The sequence below is a fragment of the Osmia bicornis genome, chromosome 1 (assembly GCF_907164935.1).
Source record: "Osmia bicornis bicornis chromosome 1, iOsmBic2.1, whole genome shotgun sequence".
Classification (NCBI taxonomy): Eukaryota; Metazoa; Arthropoda; class Insecta; order Hymenoptera; family Megachilidae; genus Osmia; species Osmia bicornis.
This window is the reverse complement of record NC_060216.1, coordinates 14,423,758-14,441,112: the sequence shown is the minus strand read 5'-3', so window position 1 is coordinate 14,441,112 and position 17,355 is coordinate 14,423,758. Positions and strand designations below refer to the sequence as shown.

At 32.7% G+C, this 17,355-nt stretch overlaps 3 protein-coding genes across 16 annotated transcripts in view; 1 reads left to right on the top strand and 2 right to left on the bottom strand.

Annotated features, from left to right (window-relative positions):
- LOC114870915 (synapse-associated protein 1) overlaps positions 1 to 3,230 on the bottom strand; it is a 55,153-nt gene extending 51,923 nt beyond the window's left edge. For 3 of the 4 annotated variants that reach the window (XM_029176144.2, XM_029176145.2, XM_029176146.2), the window contains exon 1: positions 2,869 to 3,227. In XM_029176144.2, the coding sequence (XP_029031977.2) occupies positions 2,869 to 3,005 (137 nt within the window). In that variant the 5' untranslated portion in view covers positions 3,006 to 3,227. Of the gene's footprint in view, positions 1 to 2,868 lie in introns of all 4 variants that reach the window. The other variant, XM_029176147.2, reaches the window with a different exon arrangement.
- A 559-nt stretch (positions 3,231 to 3,789) lies between these two features.
- On the top strand, positions 3,790 to 6,500 carry LOC114870917 (GTPase HRas). Of its 3 annotated transcripts, XM_029176155.2 has the most exons (6): positions 3,790 to 4,650; positions 4,732 to 4,788; positions 4,903 to 4,976; positions 5,057 to 5,248; positions 5,316 to 5,459; positions 6,257 to 6,500. In XM_029176155.2, the coding sequence occupies exons 1-6, from the start codon at positions 4,509 to 4,511 to the stop codon at positions 6,305 to 6,307; spliced, it is 660 nt and encodes a 219-aa protein (XP_029031988.1). In that variant the 5' UTR covers positions 3,790 to 4,508; the 3' UTR covers positions 6,308 to 6,500. The 3 variants fall into 3 exon arrangements, with proteins under 3 accessions (XP_029031988.1, XP_046142786.1, XP_029031987.1); XM_046286830.1 differs by lacking the exon at positions 5,316 to 5,459; XM_029176154.2 differs by having other exon boundaries at positions 5,316 to 6,500.
- Positions 4,802 to 15,999, bottom strand: LOC114870916 (Golgi membrane protein 1-like). Of its 9 annotated transcripts, none has more exons than XM_029176152.2 (7): positions 15,303 to 15,999; positions 9,878 to 10,061; positions 9,491 to 9,791; positions 9,359 to 9,425; positions 8,860 to 9,030; positions 8,281 to 8,370; positions 7,986 to 8,152 (listed from the first exon to the last, which is right to left on the bottom strand). In XM_029176152.2, the coding sequence occupies exons 2-6, from the start codon at positions 10,042 to 10,044 to the stop codon at positions 8,294 to 8,296; spliced, it is 783 nt and encodes a 260-aa protein (XP_029031985.1). In that variant the 5' UTR covers positions 10,045 to 10,061; positions 15,303 to 15,999; the 3' UTR covers positions 7,986 to 8,152; positions 8,281 to 8,293. The 9 variants fall into 9 exon arrangements, with proteins under 9 accessions (XP_029031986.1, XP_046142777.1, XP_046142776.1 ...); XM_029176151.2 differs by lacking the exon at positions 15,303 to 15,999 and adding an exon at positions 13,637 to 15,278; XM_029176148.2 differs by lacking the exon at positions 15,303 to 15,999 and adding an exon at positions 10,256 to 10,571.
- Between the last annotated feature and the right edge of the window lie 1,356 nt (positions 16,000 to 17,355).

Here is a 17,355-nt window from a genome sequence, read left to right as displayed (position 1 = left end):
CTCGTTTAATAGCAGCATGGCTTTGTAAATGATTTACCGAGGTTAGAAGCGTGGCTAATTAAAAAGGGGGTCCTCGCCCCCTTTAGTATTGTGAAAGATTTCGTTTCGACTGGGCCGGCCCTGAGATTTCGGGGGTCCGAGGCGAGCTCCCAAAAAGGGCCGAGCTCTCAAATAAAATTTATAAAATTAATATTCAAGTAAACCGTCTTATGGGGGCCCTGGACCTTGGGGGCCCCTAGGCGGCCTACTCTGCCAAGGCCCAGAGCCGGCCCTGCGCTTCGACTCTTATTATTTCATCTTTTTCCCTATAAATAACCTACGATTCGATTCTCTGCTTTTGTAATACCTGCCATTACACGTGAATAGTGAATTATGTGATTCCTGATACAGGACTTAACCTATAACATACAACAATGATACTTCGTTAATAACCGGTATTAGATTTGCATCAAACAGCCACAATTATTCGAATTACTCGGTTCGAACGGTAGCCTGTTTGTTAGTAATTTATTGTTCCTCTAATGAAGATTACCAGGAAACGTGGAAACACCATCTATTGTGTGATACTTAAAATTTTATGGAATCTGCTTGTGCTTTGGTAAGCGTTCGAACCACCACAGGCTTCCATTACAATTATACGAATTAACAGTACAGGGAGTGGGTAAACGCAATGCTATTGATTGCAACCTATATAAACGAACATACTTTCCAGTTTTTATAGACGTTTCAAATTACATCAATTTTTCTATGCATCTAAATATTGTAATAATTTTTTATTTCTTACACCTATGGCTTGATAAAAAATTCCTTTATGATTTCATACAGAACCGAACGCATTGTTCTCGGTTAATTGAAATTTTAACATTTAAAGCATATCGGAAACGCTAATGTACACGTATTTAACATAAAGTGCATTAACCTCTTGCATACCAAATGTGCCTTCCAGGCATCTGAAGTATTTAATATTCCGAGCCAAGTACATTGCACTGATTTTCATCCAGTTCATTAGATTTTAATATTAATTATAATACGAATAAATTTACAGGTCATGTCAAATATTGGTATAATTGGGGAATATGCAAATACATGTAAAATCGAGAAACAGTATCGTTAATAATACCTGATTAATTTAAATAAATAAATACCCTTCCCGAGTCAGCTAATTTTACTTTGGAAAAGAAATCAATGTTCGTTCAATGTGCGGTGAAATATTTATTCCTTGGGATCTCCCGATAAGCATCCAAATAGAACAGTCTAGGCAGTTGACCCGAGAATTACTAAATTATGCGGCACCTTTACTCACGGGCATACTAGTGGAAATTGTTTCGGTAACGCGAAGGGTAAAGCACCCCTCGAGCATTTTGCATCCCTCTTTTTTTTTCCATTCCTTCGTTTCCTTTGTAGAGGATAAACCGCGAGAATTAACGCGTTGACTAACGCCAGGAATTTAATTTAATTACTAAAAATAAAACAACGACGGTATTCTGAATGAAAGTAAAACAATCTCCTTCTAGTCGATAAAAGCTATTCCGACTCCAGTTACGTGTAAGGTTGGTACGCCTGTGTGGCCACGCTTCTCTTCCGTCACTCGTATAAATATAAAAATACCGAGAATAAAGGGAATTAAATGAACGGGAGTTAAATCACCGCTCTCTTTGAAACGAAAAAGAAAACTTCCAAGTCTTTTATGATACACAAAAGAACGTTCAAGTTGAGAAAAAAAAGAGACGAATAAAAATTGAATATCCCTAGGGAAGAAAAGGTGACCGCTTTTTTATGAATTATTTTCAGCAACATCAGAAGACTAAAACTTAAGAATACCCCTTCGCTTGGAATAATGGGGTAAACTGGGTTTGAATGATTATATATTTGTACAGCAATTTATAATCTTTCAAAGAGTTCAGTTTAACGCTACATTAATTTCAAGGGGAGTTCGAGCACGTATCTATAAATTCGCGACAGTATTCTGCATATCGCGATGGCGTTCTCTGGAAATCCTATTTCCGAAATCCATTACGTATGACGTAACTTTTCGAGAATGGCCGTATAAATGTCGTATTTCGTGCAGAGCCTTCCCGATAACGCTAGTATAAGCTGGCGTACGTCTCGCGTCTTCGAAGCGGAAAATACGAAATGTCTGACTCGTGACTAGGGGAATCCACGAGAGCTAGGAACGTGAGGTAGCGTTTAGACGCTTGTAATATTTAACAGAACTAAAATGTTAAATATATTGCAATCGTATTTTGTATATTTCATCGTATTGCAATCATATTTTGTATAATTAAAATTTTTAAATAAATGATCGATTAATTGAAAGGGCAATAATATAGACTGCATTAGTCATTAATGGTCTTATTGTGTATATGTATAATCTTGATAAGCATAGATAAAGCTTTATCTGCCAACTGTCACGCTAACTGACAATCGTGAAAACAATGCAGAAAAAGGTTAGGTGCACCATTACTTCGGATGCACGTTAACCTGATTTCAATTTATGAAAGGTTGTAACGGTGTCGTATAAGTAGTACTTTACGTAAGAACAGGGACGTCTGTTATCGATCTAATCCCAAAAATGCATTCAAGATTGAATTTAAAATTTTCAACGTATCGCGCAGATGCGTAAAATCGCCGTGAATTCGTCCGACGTTTGAACGCAAGTACGTAAAAGCAATTGTTTCCAATTAAAACAATCGCTTCTAGGTAACAAACAAGAAATGTTGATACGTAGTGCATTCTGTACAACGCATATAAGATACTGTTGGCGTAGCACAAACAAGATTACCCTCTCCCATGACTATAAGTAAAACACTTATGTCAAACGAGTTACAATGTTCAAGTGATTGTGTAGATTATTAAAGTGACACTAACCTGTCTTTTTTCTCTGCATCGACATCGCCTGGTTCAGTAACCGGAGTAATTTTTTCTTCTGCCGGCATTTCTGTATTGCTTTCTTCGCCTTTCTTTCCCATCCATGTAGACATCTGATTCGTTAGCCCCGTGAACATTTTGAATTATGTCAATTGCTCTAACACTGGAATGTGCGTGATGGATACTATGTATCTTCTTTCTGACCTATTCTCTACGCTAGCAGAAACGTCACTGAAACCCGCTCGGGACCGAGTGACGGTAAAAGCTTGTCCGCTTAGCTGGTCGCGCAACCACGAACTGCGCGAAGTCTGTCCGTGATCGCGCATATCATACTGCGCAGCCTAATAGCCGACTACTGCGCCGCTACCCTCCAACGAAAACTAATGCAAGTACGATTGATTTTCGAACAATGGCGCGAAATATAAATTAAATTTACAGAATATGAAGTATAATCTTTTAAAAATAAATATTAAAATTAATATTTAATTATTAGCGGTAGATATCTCAAGATATACACTATAACGTTCTGAAGAAATTTTTCTTTTTCGTTCAATTCCAGAACAATATAGTTACTAAATTTGTACAGTTTTATTGCAAAATAGGTAATGTAATAAGCTGAGAATATTACCTGTGCATTATATTTCCATACTTCTTCCTTTTACAATAACGTGCACTTTGAAATAATACCATAGCACCATCTCCCTACGAACTGATATACCAACGGAATCGGAAGTTGTTTATTTGACGGTGGTTTACCGGAACTATAGGGTGCTGTAATCACGGTGGTCTTTTTGAAATATCAACAGAGAGCCTTTTGTCCTAAAATGATTAATGAACTTGTCAGTAAAACTTTTTAGCAGATTTCTGTATTGAACGCACAATAATAGGAATTCGAAAAAGAATTGGATCTACTTACTTACATAAAAAAATATGATCGATTCCAATATCATTTTATCCTGCTATCCTATAGATGTCATACTGAATCGAAACGATATTGCCATCTACCAGTCGGTCACCGGAATCAACGAGACTAAATCTTGAATATTTTCCTTATACTTAACTTTTTCAACTTATTAGAACTCGTAAGACATTCTTTGTCAGCCAAATAATACTCGTAAATGTAATAAATTACTAGTTCCTAATTCTGCGCTATCACTGTTGTCAGAAGATTAATGTATAATTATTTCACATTAAAGTTCTTTCAATTATTATTTTCAACAAATAGCATCAATGATCTACGAAGAAACCTCGAATTACATTATAGTTTGTAAACGAACAATAAAATAAAAAAACACGTCCCTGAATACATGATCGCGCGCCTGCTTAATCTTGGCGGCTGTCACGTTCTGTCAAGTCTCCTCGTTAGCCTATGCTCATCAGCCATGCTGTATATAACTGTAAAAAGTATAAATTCGAACAATTAAGTATCCCTCGGTGTGGTTCCGAGCTATTGCAAAAAACAACGGCCTGCAATCGTGATCAAACATGTACCGTATCTTTTCCGATCTAACAACTGATACGGGTGTGTCTACGCGCGTGTTCCAATACGTGACCAAGTATGTCAGTCAGTTTGTAAAAGTGCGAGTGCCCCGTAACCGAAGCAAGCATTAAATTACCAAATAGTTAGTAATTTTCCAACGATGTCAGCTGACATCCTGCAGGATAAGAGCGTGGCCTTGAACGGCAAGAATGACGTACCGGTCGTCTCGCAGCCCACCATCAGGAGTGGACTAAGGGTTTATAAGATCGTTGTTTTGGGCGATGGTGGTGTTGGTAAATCAGGTAATGCAATTTTTATTGTACATCCGAGAAATCTGTTGAGTTACATGTACATAATACACATTGTGAAATGTATTTTTTTAGCTGTCACTCTACAGTTTGTCAGTCACAGCTTCCTTGATTACCATGATCCAACTATAGGTAAGGAGTTTCTATCATACAGTGTATTTCAATGTAAAGCATTTGAAAATATTTCTTTTCTTAGTATTTCTTAGCTTTCAGGGTAATATATTTAATATTCTTTGTTATTGACAGAGGATTCGTATCAACAACAAGCAGTTATAGATGGTGAGGCTGCACTTTTAGACATATTGGATACTGCTGGGCAGGTCAGGATCTATTACTGCAAGACAAAATTCTGCAAAAATTAAAAATTGTTTAATGTATGCATTGTATCTTTTATATACAGGTGGAATTCACGGCTATGCGTGACCAATATATGAGATGTGGAGAGGGATTTATGATATGTTACTCTGTAACTGATAGGCACAGCTTTCAGGAAGCTCTGGAGTATAGGAAATTAATAACAAGAGTAAGAGCTAATGAAGATATACCACTGGTGTTAGTTGGCAACAAATTTGATCTGCAACATCAAAGAAAGGTAAAATGTTAGTTATTTAAGTAATTAGAACTCGTTCACTTTTGCTCATGTGATCATTATACTGTAGGTAACCACAGAAGAGGGAAAGGCACTTGCTGAACAGCTTGGTTGCCCTTTTTATGAAACATCCGCTGCACTTAGACAATTCATAGACGATGCATTTTACTCGTTAGTTAGACAAATTCGAGCTAAAGAGAGATCACGAAATTCAGTACGTAAACATAGTCGTTGGTGGCGACTTCGTTCGATTTTCGCGTTTATTTTTAGAAGAAAGCAAAGACACGTGAACAACCATCACTATTCTCCTTAAATGTAGCCATTTTAAAAATATATTTTTTTTGATAGCATAATTTTTCATTGATATAACATGGCAGCATAAATAGTTTGAAGTTTTATAGATTACAACGAAAAACAATTTTTCGATGATTTTTTTTTATACTTTATGGTAGTCCTCCTCTTTAGGGACTAATTCACTAACATCTCACTGCCTTATCTCTAACCCCATTATACTTTGAGCATAGCAATGGATACATAAAATGTACACTACAATTCATCATTTTTATCAGAAAGAAAAACCACGATTTTAAGAGAACTAATATTTAATATGACAGTATAGTATTTTCATTATCTCCAAATATATTCTCTCCATCATTATTTATTAAAAAGGCTGTTGACATTATTTATAGTATATTTTACCGTGTAGAGTATTTAAAAATTAGAATCGGTTGCCTAATTCTCATAGGAGTAGTTTATTTATATTTTGTTTAAATTAACATCCTATATCTTCATCTAGACATAATTAAACTTTTAATTACTCAGTTACAATTATTATCTTACATGACCAAAGAATGTTTAATATTTAATAAAGTATTAAGCGAAGAATTTATAAATGCAGACGAGTTTGCAGTTGTGAGATGGAAAGCTTTATGATACTAATTGTTATATCGTCCTAATTAATGATGTCAAGTTGATAATTGAAATTTATTTATGCTAATTTCATTTTTGCAGATATCAGAAGTGAATTATTACAAAATATATGGAAGTTACGATAATTTGTAAAGTTTACAAATGTTACATATTTGAAAATCGCACAAAGTAAAGAGTATAAACAAGAAATATTTTGCAAACATTTTGCAATCAAAAGAAAGAAATATATTTTGATGTTTACTAATGAAACAAATAATACTTTTATTTAATCTTGTATTTTTAAAATGGCTCCTAAAGAAAATCGAATTTTAAAAATTATAATATAACGTACTACTGATAGAATATATTTTTACGATTTTTAATATTCGTTGTTTCGAAAAATTTTTAACTATGTATTTTTTAACGCGCAGCTTCTGAATACGTGATTTCGTTTTTAGGGTAGAAAAGATACATATATATATATGGTTATAGATAAATTAAGTAATAGAAAGATAATTTAAAGAATTGCCAGATATTAAATGAAATCTATAATGGCAAGTAGTCATCGTATAAAACAAAAAAACTGGTTAAACGTAAGTTTTAAACGTCTAGTCGTTACTTAATGTTTCCTAGTCAAACTTTGCATTTTGTTACACATAGAAATGATTTACAGTTTACAGATGCAGTTATGAAATTTTGATTAAACACGCTTTAATAAAATCGTTTATGTTTATCATATCTTAGAAAATATTTACACATGTTAGTAATATAATTGTTATAACGTTTTATAAATAGTTTACTACTGAGAAATTTTGATAATTAACATTTAATCCATCATTAGCGAACATAACAATCAAGACTATTTTATTTTTTAGAGTAACTATAAAGTATTGTTATAAACAATGATAATAATTTGCATAATATATCAAGTTAGCTTTGTACCTATGCAGTAAAAAGTATTAATAAATATAAACGAATTATATGTAATCATCGAATATGTAATGATGCAGAGCCTGTATATGTATTATGTGAAATGTGTTTAAATGTGAAAATGACTGTAGGTGCTTTGTTGACAGCACATCATACGATTTTATCTTATATTTTTAAACTCGATGTAACATATATATTCCCAAACTATAAAAAAAAAGAAATAGAAATGTGATGAGATTTAATATATTAATATAAAACTAAAGCTATAAAATAAAAACACATTTGACAGTGACAATACAATGTAATAAAAACATAATATACATGCTCGTTTCAGTATTGAGCAATAAATTTCATATGATTGAAATAAATTCATATAAAATGTAAGGTATAATTGGAAATAACAAAATATAAATTGCAAACGTATTTGAAACATATGATCTGAAATACAATTATACCGTTTTGTAATATTAGTCTCTATTAGACTTATGTATTTACAATTTCATACCTTGACTAAGATATCGTATCCACGATTATGTTTATTTAAGGATAGATTCATGATATATTATTTACTATACAAAAAAGATTCGTGTTTATTCTTAGAGTGAATACAAAATAGAAGAATAAAAACCATTCATTTTAAGTAAATACGATTATTTGCCTTATTCATAACAATTATATAATCTATATAATAACACGATTTATTGATATTACGTAAAATTTAAAATCATTTTCATTAGATTTAATCAAACTATAAAAAATGATAAATTTACGATATTAAACAGATAAAAATTTTTAAACTGTTGAGAATAAATTTCTCTGTTATTATTTATAAATAAAGATGCACTGTGTAAAATGTAAAGCATTTAAAATATTTGTTGCTTTAAGAAACATTATAACTCTATTATATTTAATAAATGTTTGACACATATTTATTAATTACTGTAAGAGATATTTTTATTATACTTATTTATTATCAGTCTCCACTGACTTGTGCTTTCATTCGTTGATCTCTTCTTCTTTCTATTACATTGGCATCTCTCAATCCTGTATTCTCTTGTTTATTGCTTCCTAAATAAACATAAGCAGAATAAAATTATGTTTATATTAATAGTCATTCTTAAAATGAATTATATACATTGATAAACAAAAATAAAATTATAGTGAAGACAGATTTTTAAATTAGCGTATGTAAATACCATTTTGATCTACTTATTCAAATTCTGGATTGACTGATGCTGTGTCTTCGTTGGAAGTATTATTTTTTGAAATTTTTGGACTTGTTTGAGCTGAAAGTCATGTAAACTAAATTACTACTCTAAAATAAAACAGTAAATATGTTTCTGAAAGGTTTTAATTTCAGATCAGTGTACAAATTAACCACGGTTAAATAACACTTATGTATTCCTGAAATTAGTACAGCCTTCACCAATTAGTAATCAATTTATACTACTGACAAATATCTATAATCTATTTTAACCCTTGATTCATTTGATCATGAATGCAAATTTACATTAAATAAGGAGTCAGTATTTGTGTTACAATGTTCCTACATTTTAGATTCCCTTACCAATATTTTATTCATCGATATTAGTTAATCATTTTTCTATATTGATCAAATAATGCAGTATATTTAATAAGCAGTTCAACTGTTCCATGTTACAAATCTAACAATAGATGCATAAATATACAATGACTTTATGTACAGAATTGTTTAGTGCTGCTTTATTTGCGTGGCAATATTCTTTTCTCCTGCGATAGGAGAAAAGTATTACTACCTTTCAACATTGTAACTGAGAAGCGAGGACTTAGGCGCACAGCGCCGGGCGGATCTGTTGGAAGAATTGGAATTCCATGGTATTTCAAACCACGCTGACCAGCTAAGCTTATTCTTACAGCTGACTCCGGAACAGGACCCAACTGAGACTTGTTAATTACTGGTCTTGTAGCTAAATTGGCAAATCGCCAGAATATCATATAATACTAAATCAATTGGTAGTATACAGAAATGAAAGAAAATGGAAGTTGCATTACTATCATCTATTGGTACCCCAAACATGTTAGAATTATTCGCAAAATTATTATTTAAAAAGCTGCTACAATTTAAATAATTCAAATTTATCCTCATTGATTTGTAAAGGCAGTATCAAAATAAATCATTTAAACAAACAGGATATTGTTTAACATTTTCAACTCTTTCTTTTCAATCTAACTTCATATAATTCTAGATGTATAAAAATATAAAGAAACTTAATTTAAAGAAGTGTTTTAACTTACCCAGAGGAGTGATTGTACTTTTCCTTGGGAGAGTTATATTGCATTTAAATTTAAGATCGTTCTTCAACTATAAAAAGTTTTAATAAGTAAAATGTATAATCAGCTTATAAAACTCAAATGTTAATTTAATACCTGATCTACTTCTTCCTGCAATTTTTTGTTTTCCTCCTTTTTTGCATCTAACTTTGTATTAAAAGTATCCTTCTCCAGTCTTAAAGTTTCTAATGTTGCAGTTTTAGTAGCATCTAACTTGTTTAAAGAATCCAATTCACCTTTACAAATATTATTAGAATATTCCAATTCATCGTTCTTTTTCTTTAAATATGCTTGCTGTTCTAAGCGTACATGCAAAGATGCCACTTCACCCTCCGCATGCTTAAATCTTTGCTCTAAATTCCCACGTAATGTAACGCATTGATCTCTTTCTTCGGCACTAAACAATTTTTATATAAACATTTGTAAATTGTAAATTCATTAGAACTGATATGGCATTTATTATAAGAGTAACTATATCGATACCTTATTTTAAGTTGTTCATTTAATTCATCAATTTGTCTAACTAATTCAATATTTTCAGAAGATAGAGTCCACCAGTTGCAAATGAGCATTAAACAAGCGACAAGAAGTCCTCCGACTAGGAGGGGAGGACATCGGCCTCCTCCGACTCTCATACTGTCAATTCCCATTCCTTACTTATTGCACCCTGTTTAATAGACACGCATGTGTATCGTTAATTAACACGCGTATGAAAAATCAATTAACACCGAGTGTCACTCTTGTTCTATTCGATAAATAAGTAAACAATTTAATCATCTGTCACATCGCGTAACATAAAATTAAGGTAAAATAATTTCTAACAAAAGTGGCACTTTTTTAACCTCCCTCTGATACGTATACAGATTCCTTCGGTGTAATTGTCACGAGATTTTTCTTTACAAAATGCACTGAACGTGTGTGGGCGTATTCTAGTATACACTGCCGGTATTGACATCAGTTAATCGCAAGAAATACTAAGTCGCATTATATCACGATGTAACGCAATTCTTGAAACACATTTAAAGATTTCATTTACCCATTAATAATAATAAAATCGGTGTTAAAATAATTTTAAATCAATGCGGTATGATCATGGTGCTGGAATAAGTAATAGTGACGACTGGTGACGACTAACCACAGCAATCACACACATACATACATACATTAAGATACATATGTATATGCTATATGTAGATAGATGATAGGAACGCATGCACACATATTCATTAATGACAAGCTAGTAGGCTATCAACTGCATGGGAAGAGATACCACTTCTACAGGATACTGCTCTTTTACCTTATGCTTATGAATTTTATATTTACGACCTTACCCTGCGATGTACAGTGGGTCATAAAATTATTCACTCACCGTTTAAAATAAAATACCTCATTTAAAATTGGACCAAATGACTTGAGACTTTTTGAGAAGCTATAAAAATTAATTTACTGAGATATGTGCTTCTGTCGTTTTAAAAAATTATAATTTGTCAAACTCGGGAAGAAAATGGTGAAAGGCAATTTTTTAACTTTTTGATCTGAGCCTGTAACGAAAATTTACAAATGTCATATTTTAAATTCTCGTTACAGGCTCAGATAAAAAAGTTAAAAAATTACTCTTCGCTATTTTTTTCACGCTTTCGACAAACTGTAATTTTTTAAAACAGCAAAAATATATATTTTAGTAAATTAATTTTTATAGCTTCTCAAAATGCCTCAAGTCATTTGGTCAAATTTTAAATGATGAGCGAATAATTTTGTCACCCACTGTATCAGATACGAAGATTCGCTCGCGATGCAAGTTCTGTTATTATAGCCTGTCAAAAGACGTACGAAATCATGTACATATGTACAAATATAAAATATCTTCGGTAATTAATCAGCTAAAAATAAGCGTCATTTGCAGGCGTGATAATATAATCTTTTATATTGCAGACATTTTTTCCACGGGTTTTATTTGAACATTCGAAGGATACATGTTTTAAAAATCAGAATTAAACGAATAAAAATCATGCCTTTATTGAATAAAGGAGATCGTGAAATTAACCCAATAATTTCTAGAGATTGTATTTTCAAGATAGGTGACACATTCGTTGCCACCCGCTCGATTGTCAATGCTAAATGCCCGCTATGCAATTTTGGGTATTAAAGGGTTAAGACAGGGGTGGGCGGAACACGAATTCATAGCGTAATTCCTCAAGTACACCACCGATCTCTGATTTTATTCTATATAAACGCTCACAGTGACCACTGTGATCGACTTGCAAAGAATGGTCAAAATTAATAATCTAGTTTTTGAGTTAAAAAATCACAAAAAAATCCCTATCAATAGCGGAGCTTCGCTCCAAAAAGATACGGCCCTCCGCTAACCGCCACTTTCACAAAATGGCCCCCGAGCCAAAACACTTGCCCACCCCTGGGTTAAAAAGTCCAGTTGCGAGGGGACCAATCGCGTACGAATAAACTTTTAATAAGTTTACATACATTTATTCTGTTTCTCTTTGTTACATATAATATATGTTTAGTTAACCCTACCATTGAAGAGAATCTATAGTTGAATAGAGTGAAAAATAGCGCGATCCACGTAATGAACTGAAACGCCAAGAGACATTTTGCACTTAGAGGATTCTCGACGTTCAAATTCATCGTATACACGATTCACTGAAAGATATACTTGTTCAAGAAACGGGCGAAACTATTTTCAACTAATTTCATCGTCGTATGTAATAACAACGTAAGAAGAAGACCGTACAAGCATGCAAGTCATGTGAAAAGTAAAATCTGTCGGACATATTTTTTTTTTCTTATCATACATCATTCTCTCCAGTACAATTAACTTGACACATTTCGTTTTTTTCGCAAAAGTACTCGACTGAAAATAGCATCTCTTTCAAGTACCATCATTTCCCGGATATACAAACGTTCTATGTGATGTGTACAGTCTTAAAATTCAAATAAGATTATTCAAACCCTTTCATTCTAATTGAATTAGAATCAGTTCAATGGTGATTCTCTTTTATTATCTCATCACGCGTTAATTGTATATATCTCATACGTTCATTTTTTTAAATGAATGTTTTAGGCAATCGTTTCTCTCAAGTTCTCAGTGACTTTGCCTGTACGCGTGAACGAAAAATAAAATATATGATAAATGTAATATGTGCTTTCCGGACATTCCATTCGGCACCTGAATATGTGTGTGTATAGAGGGTGTTCCATGTAAGTGAGTTAAATTATAATTCTAAAATGATAGAAGATAGAAAAAAAATCAGACAAATTCCATTCCGGAAGTGGAGTTAGTTAATAAAAAAAATGCAACTACTGGCATCTGATACGTCTCCGCCGTATCACGTGACACCGCGACGCCATTTTGATTCTGACTAACGGAGTCTACCGCTTTAGAGTTATAGCTCGGCCCAATGACATGGAATACCCTGTATATGATGTGTGTCGTCGTTATGCGAAACATATGGTCACGAATGTCGATCACTCATTTATCTCCCTCTTTTACGTCCTAAATCTAGCCTCGCGGATGTTCGTTCGAAGGTCCGAAACATTTTGAGCTAGACGTGGAAAAATAATCTATTGTTGCAAACGTCGTATGATAGAAGTCCGCACACTCGTACGTATTTACATACATACATGTACACACGGGACGCGTTCCACTACATTTCACCTTTCTTTCCTTATTATTATTTAGTCTAAAAGGGATCGACGATCGTGCTGCTTCGAAATAAAATCGACGAAGAGATAACATCTAAAAGATCATTTCCGATGTGTATCACTACTAGTTTCATTTATGAATTATAAATACGTTAGCACTTATAACAAACATAATGCACGGATTTCATTACGTTTGATTTAATTTGATTAAGTTTGAGCAACGTTCGCACGAGTTTCCCGCGCAAACAGGTGATTCTATAAAATGGTTCTCAATATGACGATACTCGTACAGCACCCTTTCGAAACAGCATAATTGTCGACGATAAATTTGTTCATTTCTCGTTAGGTATTCGACGAAAATACCGTACGAAGCACTTTTCGTGCTGATTTAGATCACGTGCAACGAAACACGTGGCAGTAACATCGAGATTACGTAGAAACGTTGCACTTCTCGTGAAAAATATTCGCCGGAAACGCGTGGGTTCTCTTTACGAGACTCGTTCGTGAAAAAGTCGGTAATCTCACGATTTATTCATGCGAGATGAATATTTCAACAAAAGAGAAACAAAATCTTGGAAATACCTTTTCGCTGTACAGTGTGTTCAGCTAGGGATGGACATATCCTTTGATAAGGTGGCAGCTGGGATGATTCAGCTGGGATAACTTCTTCCGTCACTAAAGCACTCGTTAAAGTTTCGTTTTTAAATTACTAATGAAAAACACCGACAAATCAGAACACGTGTAGTGCGCAAGCTCAGTCGCGGGAGTGTTGGCTACGAGAACCGCACTCGATCGTGGCTGCGAACAAACTGGGCCTTGCGCCATGTTGGTTCGTAGCCGACACTCCTGCGCATGCGCACTATATTTGCGCATTGACTGATTGGTGTTTTTCATTAATAATTTAAAAACTATGTCTTAATGAACATTTTGGTAAATAGAAAACTTGTTCAGAATCACTTCAGCTACCACCCTTTCAAAGGGTACCCACCCCTAGACGAGCACCCTGTATATAGATTCATTTGTAATATGTATTAACACATTACCTACCGATTATAATTTAATATTAGTTATAAATTAAAGGAGTAATCTTTACTTTCAATTTCTTCTTAATTATTGTACATTTAACTTTCATTATTTTAATCGATAATGAGTTATGGATAAATTAATAATAATCACAGGTTTCAGTCAACAACTGGTGGCATTAAGAAGCTTCTTAAGTGACATCCGGTAGGTAAAGTGTTAAGAAACAACGTAAACGTCAATTCTCGCGTACACAATTAGCTTCATCATCATTTTCACAGTCGATATGGTGAACGAATGCAAGATGATTCCATGGAATCGTTCTTTCTCGGTACGTTTGAAGGTATTTTTACTCGTCTTTTTTCTTTGTCACGATATGCAGGAAAAATGCATATCCGGCACACGGTGTTCACAGAAAACTCGTGTGCCTTCAGTTCGTTCGCTCTCCGTTATTCTCGTAATTTTGACGAAGTTGCGCGCTTTTTCAACAGGCAACTCTTCTATGCTTTACAATTAACTAACTTATATTAACACTTTGACTTTAACGCCATTATTTTATCCACTCTATCAAACGCTAATTACAATTTAAAAATAAAAATTCTATCAATAATGATTCGTTGAATACAAAAGGGAATGGAAAATTGCGAGAATCATAGATTCTATGAAATGTACGGCAGTCAAAGTGTTAATTAACGTACATTAATTAATATAATTTAGCCTGTTAACCGAGGAGGATTTTCACGAGTTAACTCGTTATCCTTGGTTAATAGGTTAATTAACATTCTACAGCTAGGTGAAAGCGATGCTCACTTATCGATAGATTCAAATGATCGATGACGATTAACACATTGATTGCCATGGAGGTTACTGGCACAATGAATTTTATTAACTGAATTACAAAATAAAAAAAAATAATAAAAATTAATCCCTAATACCCTCAACCTTTTACCTCGTGCCTCCAATTATATTCTAATTTTTTAATTAAAATTCTAAATGCCATTTGCAAAATTAAAAATTTGCATAAACATATACATACAATACATCAATTTCCTTCGTTTGTCTCGCATTTAAATGATAATTAGCTGATACTAGAGTACTTAATTGATAACAGAAAATCGATAAGACAAAAGGTCAACAATTCACACCATCATGTGTCGTTTGGATAATTATATCTCCTATGGCATTCAATATGTCACATACAAAGTACCAAGAAAAATACTGCACTTACCGGCTCGAAAATGAATTGTACACTTATTCTGAGCCGATCTTAACACCTCAAGGACCAAAGACTTCTGCAATGAAATTTATATTCCAATAAACGCAAGCAATAAAAATTAACGATTAAAGGAACGATATCGCATAGTCGTAAAATCGCACGCGATTACTTCGCTCTTTATTTCACCGATGAATCCTATATTATAAGATGCGATTGATCCTCGATACTGATGAATCCTATAAAAAAGTGCAATTTTATCCTTAAAAAGTATAATCATTTAAACTTGTCGATCATCGTTACATCAACAAGTACTAATATAAATTTATATCGAAGTATAAAATTACAATCTGTAAATGTTGTTGTCTTTTTTTTACGTACTCACATTTCGATTAGGCACGCTAATTCTTTTTTCGTCAATTTAATTAAATTATTCGAGGGCTCAAAATGAGTTCATTTATAAAATTTGATAAATTTTCAAAAGACATGTACGATGCTTTTTTTTGGAATTATTAGATTGGAATGGTACCTTATCAGAAAGGATCGATTGTACGTAAACTTTCTCGCTGGAACATAGTTCTAATTAGTGATACTTATTAACGTCGTGTTTACGAAATTTCGTCGAAAAATACAAATGTATATTATTCAGTACGATCGCAGGTTTAGTGCAGTACGCTAAGTTTCTATTTGTCGTTGACAAAATAATTTTATTTCAAAATTTTGCCACGACATCGTTTCGTTTGATTTGCCTGCTGCATACAATTCGCTTTCCCTTGCAATCCTTTCTTCAAGATCTAATCACTCGGAAAGGGTAAAATCGTGCTAATGATGCCGTTTATTTTCTTCTTCAGCATTTAGTCATACGTTTAAAATAGTACGACAAAGTTTGCCATCGACTGTGATCGTAGAGGGGGAAAAACCATCGTTCGGTTTGAGCATAATTTATGCGCTAAGAAAAAAAAATATTATAATTATTTGTCACTAGATTTCCTTAATTATAAAAAGTCCTTCTGGTCGTAACATTTCTCAGGTTGTTACAGGTCCGTTCCTTAAAATTTAATATCGTTTAAGATTTTTTTCATAGAGGTCATCTGGTCCCTTTGAAAGAATATTTTTATTAATTTTCTTTCAAACAGACGTGATTCGTATCCGGATATCTTGAACGATATTAATTTGTTTTTGTTTGTTATAACAAAAGAAATTGCAGAAAGATACCTTGCTTTCGTTACTGCCAAAAGAATTAACAGAAAGGCAGCACGCGAGAAAAATAATGAGATGATTTACAGATTCGTGTTACAATAAAATTAATAGGATATTTTATCTACTTTTTTAGTACATTATTTTAACATTTTCTCTTGAATTAAGTTGATTAATGTAGATAAGAAAAATTTGAAAAATTGAGAACCTAAAATTTATAACATATAAAGTCTTTATAAGTTTCAGGTATACAGTAAGACAGATTATGACACTCATACTTGTATGATAAAATGAAGTTTAATACCTCTTTTTGTATTTTTTTTTTTAGTAGTTTTAGCATACAGTTAGTTGTTGTTGTTGTTTTTTTTTTTAAAGATGCAGGTATCTACAATGTAAGTACACATTCATGTTATAAAAGTCACTACAGTGAAATAACGAGTATTTCATGTAAGATAATTTTTCTATATTTATTCATAACTTCTCTCAATATATATTTAGATATCATGGATACTATTTCAATACATTTGAATAGAACAGAATATCCTACCAGGTATGCATACAATTGAAAATATTCCATCTGTAGGATATTTATAAACTGATATCGTAGTACGGTTTTTAGTATTATCTTTTTTGTCAACAAAACAAAATGAATGAACTAATAACTTTTTTTTTATCGATTGGTCATACAAGTGTTCTATCAGAAGGAAATCTGGTACCATTTAAAGTGATACATATTCGTTAAAAATATGTTAGTCCCTTACGTGTTAAACGAATTTCGAATTGATAAAAGAAAAAAAAAAATAATAGAAGTATGATTGCAGTGAATTATACTAACTTAATGTAAAGTTATTAGTTCTTATAGTTTCCTAAC

Coding starts and splice junctions, on each gene's coding strand:
- LOC114870917 (XM_029176154.2), top strand. CDS start 4,509: ATGTCAGCTGACATCCTGCAGGATAAGAGCGTGGCCTTGAACGGCAAG. Junction 4,651..4,731: donor TGGTGGTGTTGGTAAATCAG/GTAATGCAATTT, acceptor GTATTTTTTTAG/CTGTCACTCTACAGTTTGTC. Junction 5,249..5,315: donor ATCTGCAACATCAAAGAAAG/GTAAAATGTTAG, acceptor ATTATACTGTAG/GTAACCACAGAAGAGGGAAA.
- LOC114870916 (XM_029176152.2), bottom strand. CDS start 10,044: ATGGGAATTGACAGTATGAGAGTCGGAGGAGGCCGATGTCCTCCCCTC. Junction 9,792..9,877: donor AATGAACAACTTAAAATAAG/GTATCGATATAG, acceptor AAAATTGTTTAG/TGCCGAAGAAAGAGATCAAT. Junction 9,426..9,490: donor TGCAGGAAGAAGTAGATCAG/GTATTAAATTAA, acceptor AACTTTTTATAG/TTGAAGAACGATCTTAAATT.